Source organism: Ochlerotatus camptorhynchus, unplaced genomic scaffold (genome assembly GCF_037179485.1).
Source record: "Ochlerotatus camptorhynchus isolate MF236.1 unplaced genomic scaffold, CSIRO-AGI_Acam_v1.1 ptg000330l, whole genome shotgun sequence".
NCBI classification, from domain to species: domain Eukaryota; kingdom Metazoa; phylum Arthropoda; class Insecta; order Diptera; family Culicidae; genus Ochlerotatus; species Ochlerotatus camptorhynchus.
The window spans coordinates 809,506-823,609 of NW_027040818.1; the positions used below are offsets into that span (position 1 = coordinate 809,506).

At 37.0% G+C, this 14,104-nt stretch overlaps 1 protein-coding gene across 1 annotated transcript in view; it reads left to right on the forward strand.

Moving 5' to 3' along the window:
• The window catches only part of LOC135708531 (uncharacterized), a 79,457-nt gene that overhangs the window by 8,694 nt on the left and 56,659 nt on the right, over window positions 1-14,104 (forward strand). Inside the window, exons 4-6 of the mRNA XM_065230637.1 lie at window positions 2,619-3,113; window positions 3,174-3,595; window positions 3,668-3,781. Of these exons, the coding sequence (XP_065086709.1) occupies window positions 2,619-3,113; window positions 3,174-3,595; window positions 3,668-3,781 (1,031 nt within the window). The remainder of the gene's footprint in view (window positions 1-2,618; window positions 3,114-3,173; window positions 3,596-3,667; window positions 3,782-14,104) is intronic.

Consider the following 14,104-nt stretch of genomic DNA (forward strand, 5'->3'; position numbering starts at 1 on the left):
ATCTGGAACATATTTAAAAAATCTGGAAATATACGTGGTCTGTCTGTGTACCTGGCAAGACGACTTCTAGATAAATCTGGAATACTGGCAACGCTGCTCGAGACTTACTAAGGCTAAATGCTATTATGTCGTTTCAAAAAAGTAGAAGAGTCTGTGCATAGGGGCACGAACAGAAACGTATATAGGACCGTGATTGGTCGGTGCATTTGTTTTTGGGATTGATTCTTTTAATTGTTCAAAAATCTATAATTTTAACTCTATAATTAAAAAGGGCAGTTTGTTGTTTTCTTATATTTTACCTCAAATGAATTGTTGCAGTGTTAGAAAGAATGATTAGGCACTAATGCTGTCGACCGGGCAATCACGCTGTTTCTAGGATCTGTAATCAAGACAAGTTAAGTTAAGTTTTCTTTATTAGGGAGGCTTTCAGCCTGAGGCTGGTTCGCCTCCGGTAATCAAGACAAGTTTCTTACTTTTATTAGTATTCAGACAATTGTCTCAATAAGCTACATTCCGAAATAGAATGGAAATCAACAGTAAGAGCAGAAGCGTTAAAGAAGCCCTGTAATTTCAAGGTTTGTTAAGATAGAGTTTTCTTCAGAACGCTAAAAAACACACATACAAAACAACAAGGTGCACAACTTTGTACCAATTTTATGCAAAATTTTGTAATTGATCACGAATATCTCGCGATCAGAAAATTTTAGCTTGAAATCCCTCCAATCAATCTCGGTACATCAGGATACCGATTGAGTAAAAAATACTAAATATTCATGTTTTTAAAGACTTCGTGGGGTGTTTCTGTGATGGGGAAAAAGTTATTTCACTATCAAAGATTACAGATTTCAGTACCAAGCACTGAAATTATCCGACGGTACCTCTATTTATGCTATTATATTAGCATTGTAAGTCCCGCCTACTTGGAGAATGATGCTATAGAACGGGTTGCGTTGCCCCGCCTCAATTATAATTTCCCGGATTTTTTACTGATGGAGCCGGGGCATATCAAGTTGTTCCATAGCATAATTCTCCATGTAAGAAAGACTTAGAATGCTAATCGAACAGCATAAACAGATTTGTGATCTGTGAAAGTCAATTTTTTTGCCCGATAAATAAAAGATGTACCGAGAATTGATTGGAGGGATTTATGACAAAAATGTTCTGATCGCGAGATATTGGCAATGAATAGTGAAATTTCACTAAAAATAGGTTCAAAATACACAACCCATTTTCTTTTCTTTTGACGTAGGACTACGTCTGTGATTTCTATATGGGGGTACACTTTGTGAAAACCGAAAATGGAACATGTAACAAAATTATGAAAGATTTTGAACGCTAATAACTCAGCTGCCCCTCGACCAATTTCAATAATTTTATCACCAATCGATCAGAAATATTCCTATGCAACTGTTAAAATTAAGACTTTATCATTTTTTTAAAATGTCACTCTTGAAAACTGCACGCATGTGCCACTGTTGCTATGATAATTAAAATTATCACCGATTGCCTGCGAAAAGCTATTTCTCTAACACAGATTTCAAAGTTAAGTTTCATCCGGTCTCACCAAACGGTGTTTATTCAATCACCACGTGGTGTTTTCTGGTATACAACGAAAAGCTACCCGCAAGCATCAAGGCTGACTTCAACCGCTGATCGGATTCAGTTCCAATCACCGGTCGTCGGCATCAGCAGCAGTGCTTTCAGTACGTGGCGTTGAACATTGTTCTTCAGTACACAACTAAAAGCTGCCTGCAAGCAGCGAGCTGCAGCCCACATGAGCTTCCATAGAAGGAGGAAGAAGCCGCACCGCTATTGATCTAAATCAATAGCTCTTCGTGAGTTTCTGTGGGCCATCTATGTCAATCGCGTCATACTAAAGAGTATAAACAGAGAGAACCCCGTTCATATTCTTATTCTTACACAAAACACAAGCTCCTGCTGTATTTAACAAATAAGATTTATTATATAAGATCACGTAGTCCTACCATTGCGTACAACCCCATAGGGCTGTCCCTTGTAGTTTTTTTTTGCGTTCTGAAGAAGCCATTCCTTAATGTATTAAAAATTATATAGTTCAGCATGAAATAAGAAGAAACATTATGAAATAAGATACAATTTTAATATGAAACGTTGAAATTACGGTATCAAATCCACAGTATTTTGTAATTGATATGATATAGTAATTACTTAGTTTGATATAGCAACAGAATTAGGTGTTCCATGTTGACAGCACTCAGACCCTGAAGGCGAGCAGCCTTCCATTGTATGGGCTGGATGAAAATCGACTTGAGACTGTTTGGCGAAATTCGCTTTTAATTAAAAATAGTTGGAATGATATCCCAAATTAGTGACTAGGCGATTATGGTGGTTATTGTTCATGCGGGGATACGAACGCGCCCGAAGTTCGAATGGAAATGCGGCTTCGGCTTTTTTCGTTTGGTCCCAACTAGGTGATGGCTGTGTTAGGAAAGACAACTTGTGGTCCAAGCAAATGTATGGGAAATTATTATTCTTACAACTTAAGTTAAATTTCTTAGCTGTTTAATCCTACGTCAACATACAAGTTCACAAACAATTTACCAGAACCACATGCATAATTATTAACCATATTCCCTAAGTACCGATTCAAAAGGAAATATTTCCCCCACCGACCGGAACATGAGCGGCTATATGGAGATGCCATCACTTTGTGCATCAACCAAAAACTGAAATCATCGTACGACTTGAAAGCGTACTCCGACATCGAGTACTGCCAGGAAAGCGGTTCCGGCTACGGTACTCTAAATATTTACGATGGACTTTGCATCGCGCTCATCTGTTTTGTGTTCGGGATGGCAATCCTGAGTACCTTCTTCGATTACTACCTTCGAAGTCAATCAGATCTGCCGGACCACTTTGGCGTGCTTCCACAAATGATGGAAAATCGATTCGCCACCATATGCAGCATCCCTCGCAACTTCAAAACGCTGTCGTGCCCTCCGAGGTCGCCACTCAGCCAGGACTTCATGTTCCTGGAAGGACTTCGCTTCATTACGATGGTAACCATCGTCCATTTGCATACGACGGTCATGCTGATGAACGTACCGAGCGAACATCCCGAGCTATTTGAGGAGGTAGGTAAAAACTCATAGCGAATATAATTAAAAATCTCACATGATTTGTATGATTTTCAGACCCTTCACAATCCAGTGATGGCATCGCTCTCACTTTTCACTCCCAATCTGGTTCAATCCTTCTTCACCATCGGAGGCATCCTGTTGGCAGTAAATTTACTGGATTCAATGAGCAAGCAATCCAGCTTTCGATGGTCGCTTCTATGGGAAAAAGTGACAAATCGATTAAAACGAATTCTTCCCCTGTACCTGTTCATTATTATGGTTACTGCTACCATCTTCCGGCACCTACGCATAGGACCGCTGTACGATAGGATAATAGCCGTGGAGTCCAAAAACTGCCAAGAAAATTGGTGGGTAAATCTCCTGTTCCTGAACAACTACCTGAAATCAAATGAAACGTGCGTGCAGCCAAGTTGGTATCTCAGCGCGGATTTCCAGTTTTACCTCATTGGAATGATTGCACTGATGACCATTCAGAGGTAAGTGGTGATCGTGCTGCAGCATTGATATTGCGTTTTGTTTAACTAGATTCCCTTTCACTTTATGTCCAGATATCCGCGTTCTGCCAAGTACTGGATTGTTTCCATGGTGTCGCTCAGCTTGCTCGGTCCAGGTTTGGCGATGTGGATCGAGGCACTACCACCACTAATGGCCACCGGGACGAGGTAAGTTAGCCTGTTCAGGGCCGTAGGCAGAGGATTTGTGGATCTCTTTTAAGCCCCCTCCTTCTGGCAAATGCGACAGGAAGAAATAGTAATTGTCAAAAGTGGTTTGTGCATGGTCAGTTTTTAACCAAATGAGCCCTTTGAGCACTATGGACACTGGCGTGCACAGGGTGGGGCAAGGTGGGGGAAATTGCCCCTCCTTTTATATATAAGATGTTTATTTCCACATTTCCAATTTATGATATAAAATAACTTGATTTCTTGATAGCTTGATTTGAAGGTACATAACTTCATTTCATACTATAAGGGCACTGAAAACCTTTTATTGCGTCCATTTTTTTAGATATGGTGTCTGAAAATTGCACCACAAAGGTGCATGAATGGACAAATATCAATGAAATTTTTTGGTCAAAAAATTGCATCACAGTGGTGCATACAAAAAAATTCTGGTGTAATTTGTTTTTTCAAAGTGGTTCATGGAGGGTTAAAAGAAGAGGGTAATTTTAAGGTTGAAAAAATTCACCTTCGTGGTGGTAAATTGTAGAAAAAGTTTTTTAATGAATAATTCTGGTTTAAAAATATCATCAATGAATAATTCTGGTGGAAAAATTGAATCACGCAAAAAATTTGGAGGTGCACATTAAACTGAAAATTTCTGGTGGAACGTTCGTCACACTGTGGTGAATGTAGAAGCAAGGGATATTCATGTTTCTGGTGCATAACTTGCATCGTTCTGATGAATGCAAGCTTCATTGAATATGGTGGAAAATTTGCACCATTCTGGTGCATGAAGAGACAAAGCCTGAAAATTGTACCACAAAGGTGCATGGTGAAACAAACTTCACTGACAATTTTTGGTGCACCGTTCTGGTGAAAGGAGGAACATGCTCTATTGAAAATTTCTGGTACAAAATTTGTATCGCTCTGATAAATGAGATGAACAGAAAATTTCTGGTGGAAAACTTGCACTGGTCTGGTAAATGAAGGCTCAAGCTTTATTCAAATTAAGCTATATTGAAAACTACTGGAGGAAAATTTGCACCGTTCTGGTGAACGGATGGGCAAGCTCTTCGGAAAATGTTTGGTCTCAAATTTACATCCTTTTGCTCAATAGAGGAACAAATTTTAATAATAATTTCTGGTGTAAAATTTGCACCATTCCGATGATTGGAGGGAAGCTGTTTTACTAAAAATCTATTTTGGAAAATCTGAAAATAGGAGCAAGCTTTATTTGGTGGAAAACCTGCAACATTGTGATGATAGGAGAAGCAAGCTATATTGAAAATGTCTGGTGGAAAATGGAAAAAGGATATCTGCATCAATCAGAAGATTGGAGAACAATTTTTATTGAACATTAACGGTGGAAAATTTGCATCGTTCTGGTCAATGGAAATTTTCTGGTGTAAAATTTTCTGGGGCAAGTTGTATTGAAAATTTCTGGTGCAAGATTTGCAACAATCTGCTGCATGGAGGCAATAGCTGAATTGAAAATTCCAGATGTAAACATTGCACAGTTCTGGTGAATGGAGGGGCAAGCTTTATTGAACATTTCTGGTAGAAAAAAAACTACAAAGTTTTGGTGAATGGACGGACAACTTAAACTTGACTTCCGAGAAGTCAAGGGTATTGAATTCTGAAGACAAGTTGCAAAAGAAATGATTTCTGGGGATGATTCCATGAAAATTCTGTGAATAATTTCTAGTGAATAATGCAGATAGTTCCAAGATAATTTCGAAAAGAATACCGAGAGAATCAAATTTTGATGGGATGTTGGGGAAAATTTCAAGGAAACTCCGAGGATAATTTCAAGCTCATTTTGGGAAGAATTTCTGGAGAATACAGCGGAAATTCTTCTGAAAATTTAGGGGAATTTCAGTTCCAAGGTGTTCTGAGAAAAAAAAGGCTCTAAAATATTCCGAGAAGAACCTCAATGATATTGAATTCCTAGGAAAGTTCCAAAATATTTCTGGAGAGAATTCAAAGAAAATTCTGCGGATAATTTCTAGTACATCCTGCAGATAGTTTCAAGATAATTTCGAAAAGAATACCGAGAAAATCAAATTTTGAGTGAAATTCCAAAGGGATTTAAAGCGAAATTTCAAGCGTATCCAAGGAAAATTTCTAACGCATTCAGTTCCAAGGTGTTCTGAAAAAAAAATCATAAAGAGTTCTAAATATAATTCCAGTGGACTTCTGAGAAGAATTTCAAAAGAGCTCTTAGGAGAGTTCTAAAAAAATCCGAGCAGATCTCCAAGGATATTGAATTCTGAGGACAGTCCCAAAGAATTTGTGGGGAGTATTCCAAGAAAATTCTGCGAATAATTTCTAGTGAATCCTGTTATAGTTCCAAGATAATTCTGAAAAGAATACCGAGAAAATTAAATTTAGAGCGAAATTCCAAAGGGATTTTGAGGAAAATTTCAAGGGAGTACCGATAATTTCTATCTCATTCCCGAAATAATTTCTGGATAATACTGGGGAAATTCTTCTGAAACTCTAAGGGAATTTCAGTTCCAAGGTGCTCTGAGTAAAAGTCAAGGAGAGTTCTAAAAATAATTCCAGAGGACTTCTGATAAGAATTTCAAAAGAGCTCATAGAGTTCTAAAAAAAAAAGCTTTTGGATTCCCTGATTGAAAAGTGGGTATTAGTTTGCCATTGAACCTTGGTCTATTGTTGTCTTACTAAAAAATCGTCGAAGAATCTTGTCAATGAACAGCTTTGAATGTGTTGGTTTATTTCCTTTTAATTCCGTTATAATTGCTTATCTTTTGACAGATACGCGTATTTCGTCCACTACTTGCAGACTTCATCAGTGCCAAGCACTCAATATCACTGATCAAGATGGGATTAACAAGAGCAATATGCTGTTTGTTCACTGCTATGAGCACCCTACTATCGCAACCATTGGACGAACCGATCATCATTGACATCGTCGAATGGATTAAATTGCCAATTTCCATTGGCTGTCTGAAAGCAGTTTGCATTGAAGAAGATGAACCACCACCGGAGCAAAAAATAAGTAAAATTAGCTAAATTGAACAGTAGGGAAAAAGTGGGAGGAGGAAAGCACCATCTACGATGTACTTTGGAGTACTCCCCATCCCCAGATTAAATGCACCAAAGAAAAAAAAAATGCTCCTCCTTAACAAGATTCCTGTGCACGCTAGTGACTATGGACTGTAACGTGACAGGTGGCGAAACAACTTGTTAGGATTTGTACAAAACTAGAGATTTTGTTTACTTAAAGGAGAGATCGAAAATAAATTCTGGTACCCATGACTAATTAGTAGGATGGGTTATCATGATCATTTTTACAGAACAATGTTTTTTGGTTCGATTTAGGGTCCTCTGTGCAAAATTAGAGGACGATTGGTTGCAACCCGGCTTCCCGCATTGCGTTTGAAATTTGTATGGAAATCAGTATTGGAAAATCTACTTTTTGCATCTTTATCCCTATTGACCACGCATCTAATCATGTATAGTATCCAGGGAGTGCCTAACAACTTTGCTCAAGGATGTACGGTGCTAGAATGCCTCGAAAAGAAGTTATAGCTGTTCAAAAATCACTTTTCCTGCCAACACTGGCGGTGTACCAATGAAAGTTAGGCTCCAAACTGAAATAATTTCGAAGTTGATTATCTTATCGGTTTGGTACACTGAAAATGTATTTTCGTTATTTCTCGACTACTTTTTCGAAGGGACGTATCAGCTTTTGTAAACAATGCATTTGATCGTCGATTAGCACGCCCACGCATTTTAACAGTACCATCAGATAGTGGAAATTTTCCCCTACCTGATAGCGGTAAGTTTCTTATTTTGTCGATTTGGTATGCTCAGATACATTATTCAAAAACAATTTCTCAACCTCATACATATGCATAGTTAGAGAGGAGGAGTGGGGTAACTATATCCCCGCCCTCTTTACTCATATATATGGAAGTAAAGCTTCAAACTGAAATATATATTTATATATATTTTTTTAATTATAGTTATTATAGACAGGTAAATTTATGGAGGAGAACCAGCCTCAGGCTGAAAGCCTCCTTAATAAAGATAAATCAATCAATCAATCTCTTGGGTCTTGATTCTGATTTGTCCGGGATGAGATTTGAACTCATGACTTTGGCGTGAAAGCTATGGATGTTAACCACTACGCCGGGGCCGTCCCCTCCTTCAAACTGAAATAACTTCGGTGTTTCTGATCTTGTCAAGTTGGTAGGCGTAGTTCTTCTTCTTCTTCTTATTTCTGTTTGAGCTGTCGTCTGACAGCTCAGTGTTGGACCAGTATCTAGACTATATGCCCAAATAGGCGTAATTTTATATGGAGGAGTGGCTTATTGTATCCCTTCCACCCATCAATTATATCAATGAAAGTAAAGATAAAGACTGAAATAACTTCGGAGTTTCCCATCTCTCGAGTTGTTCGGATGGGTTATTCAAAAACATTTGCTCAATATCATAAGAGCAGTTTGAAAGTGAGTACCCCCACCCTCTTCCCTACGCTTTTGATGCAATATACAATGTCAGCCATATTCACACAAATGTCATTGTAATGATTATATTACAGCTTAATATATTCTACGATTTCTCAGGGTACTCTTTTCGATGCTGTTCGATTACCTGAAGCAAATATTGCTGGGTCTCGTCTGGATTTCTTGAAAAAGTCAGAAATTAGCTTCACCCCTCGTTCAGCCACATCTTTGACAACCATCGAGGAAGCAAATCGTTGTATCGCATTGCAATAATCTGTATCGTTACTCCATTCGTTTGCCAGTTTTCGCATGAAGTCGGTCAAAATTTCGAAAAGGAATCAGCACTGTCAGAAATAACGTTTGACTTGAGAGCCAAACTAAAACACAGCCCACTTAAAGATATCCCAACGAGCGAAATCCGACTGTACCTGTGTCTGAGATGAAACTCGTGAATACAGTTTTCGTTTTTTCCTGTTTTTTTGGTTTTTGACGTAGGCAGGGCTGGTAGCGATCACTGCCGTCAAATATAGTGATTTTAGTGACCATGTTGAAGCAATAAGTGACCAAATAGTGACTTATAGTTGTAAAAATAGTGACTAAAAAGTGACCTAAGAGAAAATAAATGATGTATAAAACTTATTCAATAAGTATCTCATAAACACTTATGTACGATATGAACCTTCAAAGCGGAAGATTCAATAGAAAGTTCATGGCGCAAAAACATGGAAAACCAGGAATCGTCAGGATTTTTTTTTCATTTAGGAGATTTTCTTTTATTTTTCCTTAAAATACCTAGAAAAACAGAGAATTCAATAATTTTCTTACTAAGGATATTTTAAAGGAAATAATGAATTTTATAATACAAGCATTTAATTTTTCTCGTTATTTATCTTTATCTTTATCTTTCTTTATTATAGAGACTTTCAGCCATCGGCTGGTTCATCTCTGTTTCTCGTTATTCTCATTCACACTTTGAACTTTATAGATCCACAGTGGATTAATCTTCAGCCCTCTAAAAAATTCCGAGGAGCACAACTCTTTCAGAGCAAAATTCCAAAGGCCTTCTGAGGATAATTTTGTGTTTGTGGGAGAAAACGAATCTCCTTAAAATCTTGTTGAAAATACAAAAAGGAGGATTACAATTAAATCTGAGAATAACTCCAAAACATCTTCAGAGGAATTCGGAAAATAAATTCAGGAGGGTTCGCCAAACAAATTATGAGAAGAAATCTAAGGAATTTGTGAGAGGAAATGCCCATGAATTCTTAGTAGACTTTCAGTGTGAGTAGAATTCCAAGGGAAGGAGTGAGATTCAAAAGGAAGTCTGAAATGAATTCAATGAATATTCGGAGAATTTTTCCAAAGGGTTTCTTATTGTGGAGAATTTCAAGATAACTCCGAGGAAAACTAAAAGAAAATTGAATTCTGAGAATAGCTTTATAGAAATGTTGAGGAATATTTCAATGATAATCAGAATGGACTATTCTGAGGTCTTCAGAACTACTTGAAAGTTTCCAAATTTTTCCTGAAGTTAATGAAACTGCCTTGAAGTTCTTATGTAGTTTGAGAAACTAGCCGGATGCTCACAATACTTTTCATCAAATTCTTAAACTTCCCTGAACTTTATAGGACTTCCTAAAATTCCATCAATGTTTCTAACGATCATGGATCTCCTCTAAACGTTTAACAATTAGCTGAAGTTCTCTAAACTTCTTTAAAATTTATGTGACTTCTCTATTGTTAACGGAACTGCTCTGAGGTTCTTTGTTCTTTTCTGAAATTCTCAAAATTTCTCTAACGTTTTAGCAGTTCTCATGAACCTTGTAGTACTGCGCTGAATTTAATTGAACTGCCCTAAAAATGTTTAAGCTTCAGAGAGCTTCTGAACGTATGCGAAGACCTCAATTAACTTTTTAACGTCTCTGAAATTATCTGAAAATCTGGGAACTGTTTTAAACTTCCCACTAATTATCTGAAACTAAAGGAACTGGCCTCCCCAATGTTCATAAAAATTCCTGAAGTTCGCAGATCTCTCCTTACATTTCTATGAAGTTCGCAGATCTCTTCTTACATTTCTATGAAGTTCTAGAAATGTGTGTGAAGACCATTGTTCTTCTGTGAAGTTTTCGAAGTTTTTCTAAATTTCTGGTACTTTTGTGCTACCGCAATTTTCATCGAATTAGACCGAAATAATTAATATAATTCTATGATTTTCATTGAAGTTCTCAAGATTTTTTTGAAGTTCTTGAAACTTCCCTTAAATTATCGACACTAATTTAAAACTTCTACAATAGTCTTGACTTTCCTGGTGGTATTTAATCTGCCTAGACGATTATTGAATTTCCCTGAAGTTCGCTAGACTGCCCTGAATTTTCAGTATTTTTTAAGAACCCGCAACTTTACTGAAATTAAATGATTTGCCTTGAAGCTTCGACAATTTCCCTAGTGTATTATAGCCATTATAAACGCACACTAATTTTCCCTGAACTTATCAGTGGTTACCTGAAGTTTTCTTAATTTGTTTAATAATCCGGGATTTGATATATATTCATAATTCCCTGACGCTTCTGACGGTTTCGGATCAATCATAAAATTCATGGAATACCCCACCATTTCACGGAATTCCTTGTAAACCTCTGCAAATTTGCTTAAGTTAATGGGATTATTATTATCTGATCGAACTTTGTTTTTGATCTACAAAAAAAAGAATATTTTTAACGCATTTTAAAATTTAGCTTTTTTATTATAAACCTGGAATTTATCCGCTAAAATACTGGAAAAACCTGGAAAAGTAAGATAATTTTATTTAGAAAAATCAATAGACACCCTGTAGATAGAGAAAGACGATTAAACGCCCAAAGCAAAGAATGATCAATCTTGAAATAAATTCACGTTTAAAAAATTGAAAATAGTGACTGATTACAAGAAAAAGTGACTTTAGTGACTTGGCCTTAAAAAAAAGAGACTTTTTAGTGACTGGCTTAAAAAAAGTGACTAAGTTACTAAAAAGTGACTTGCTACCAGGCTTGCTTCCACTCACATGCTATAAAAACATGATTTTCTGAGTTTTGAAATCATAAGATGATATAATCACATTTTGTACTTGTTAGATACAAGAAGAGGTTGTAAGGCAAGTGTTTGACACATGAAACCTGTCAAATTTGCTTTCAGATAGTCACAATCAGCGATTTAACGAATCATAAGATCGCTGATTGTAAAAATTTGGTAGTGAAATTGACAGCTTTTATGAGTCAAACACTTGCCTTTCAACCTCTTCTTGTATCTAACAAGCAGGGCTCTACATTTTCGAAGCTCTAAAATGAACTCGAGTGTTGTTTCTCTCATACAAACGTGTTCAACGCTTCATTTCTATAACGCCTAGCTAGACTATCAGTAAGAAATGATAATGAAAAAGAAGCACGCTTAGAAGGAAACGCTGGCTGTGGATCTTATCGTCGTTGCTATCTCATCGCTTTCAATGTAAGTAACGTCGATTTTCTAGTTAAACGAAACCTCATTATGACTTTCAATCCCCTTTCACGAACACTCCATCACCGCTCTTTCAATTTGTTCAAAATGCGTTATGTCCCGTTTTCGTTAATACTTTTTAGATAAATATGTGGATGGAAGATAAATTAAACATATTACGTGTAATCTTCAAGTGTTTTCACGTGAGAAATGCTTTAAATATGTAATTTCATTTTCCGTCATATACGTCCGTGTGTTTCATGAAAGAGAAAACTATCAAAGTCGAGCGCTCTTTCGCTCATCCGTTTCACCAAAGCTTGAAAGGAAGACCAATGGAGCGACGGGAGAAAGAGAGACAAGCGATTGAACATTTGTTTGTGCACGCGTGCACGCCGACTGAGGTTCTAGAATGCTGCGAAGCTGTTCGACTTTAACAGAAAAAGAAAGCCAGCAGTCTCTTCTTCGCATCGATTTGGTCGATTGAAGCTGATATTGTGACGCCCTGCTAACAAGTACAAAATATCATTATAACATCTAATGATTTAAAAATTCAGGAAATCATTTTTTTATAGCAAGTGAGTGGAAGCAACCCTGCTCTGCCGTAGGACTACTTCTGTGCTTTCTATATGGAGGTGGCTCTTATGCCATAATTATGGCAGTTTAATATTTTAAATCAATTTTTTTTTTAAATTTTCCAACTGTTAATAATTCAAACAACATCCCACCGTCCAAAAGGTCTAGGTCACCAGAACAACTTTTCCCAAGACAGAAACTTTCTAGATAGCCAGGATCTCAAGATATAGCTTTTACAAATATATACTTGAAGGCAAGGTTGCAAAGACTCATTTCAGCTAAAATAATGTTTTTCGGAATAATAAAACCAAAAGATGGTATAATGGCATGTTTTACTTGTAACTTACAAGAAGAGGTTACAAAGTATGCGTTGGAAACATAAAACCTGTAAATTTTGCTTTCTATGAGTCACAATCAGCGATTTGCTGATCGCTGAGTGAGTGAGTGAGTTTGTGAAAAATCGCTGATTGTGATTCTCATGAAGTGAAATAAACAGGTTTAATATGTCAAACACATTCTTTGCAACCTCTTCTAGTATCCTACTAATTCAAAATTTGATCATGGCATCTAATTATTTCATAATTTAGAAAAACATTGTTTTAGCTGAAATGAGTCTTTGCAACCTTGCTTGAAGGGTGATAAATGCAATTTCGAACATACAAACATTCGTGCCTATCAGAAAAAAGAGGTACGATAGTGAGAATTTGTTACAATATTGTTTTCTCTTTCACGTTACATTTTTGGAATATGATAAGGGCATCATAAAAATGGAAAAGCAAAGGAGGATGGAGGGGTTTTCGCATTAATGAACAAATCAAATCCTGAGGACGGTTCTACTATGGAGCAATTATTTCAAAATTTGCATCATTTTACTGTACATGCACTGAGTTCAAGCAAAGATATCTAATTAACAAGATATCCCAATAATCAATTCCTTGAACAAGGCAATGGAGACAACACCCTTATGTGATCGCAGTGCCATCTGGTGAGTGCACAATAAAACTGTTGGAAAAGTCCCCCGCCAGCTTCACCACCAGGGCTCAATAAATGACAGTTGTGCTAGCAGATGCCAGTATGACAGATGCCAGCGGGGACGTTGATGATCAGTCGAGGGTAGAGGAGGATATCATCCTCGATGTCATCAGCATTATAATACGATAGCAAGATTCTCACGTTTATGTGATTGCTCCGATTTTCAATCATTACCACTTTATACGCAAGACAAACTCTTGTGAAACATTCACACATCCAAGCTCGCATCATGATGGGCTTATAGGTTATATATTTTGCTCGACTGAAAGAGTTTCCAATATCATCACGGGTATCAGCATGATGCAAATCTCGAATAGTAATTCTCAATTACTTTTTTAAAGGGACGTATCAGCTTTTATAAACAATGCATTTGACCGTCAATTTGGTGTAACTGGTAGCTCACCAACGCATACTAACAGTACCATCAAATTTGGGAAATTCTCCCCTACCTGATAGTGGATAGTGAAATTGACGATCAAATGCATTGTTTACAAAAACTGATTTGTCCATTCGAAAAAGTAATCGAGCATTGATAATTTGCGAAGCTGTTACTCAAAATAATCTTTATGCACATAGAAGTAAACATGGAAAAAAACATTCCCTCGTTATTCAAAAATAACGTAGAATGATGATATGTTTCATAACGTAGGAAGGAATTCGTCAATGTCCGCAAACGCAAACGGAAGCTGCCGAAGATGAATGATGAGTGATGACACCGCGTCGAGAGTGGTTCATGTTGTTGTGCGTGTTTTTTTTTCAACGCTGCAGTTCAACGTTG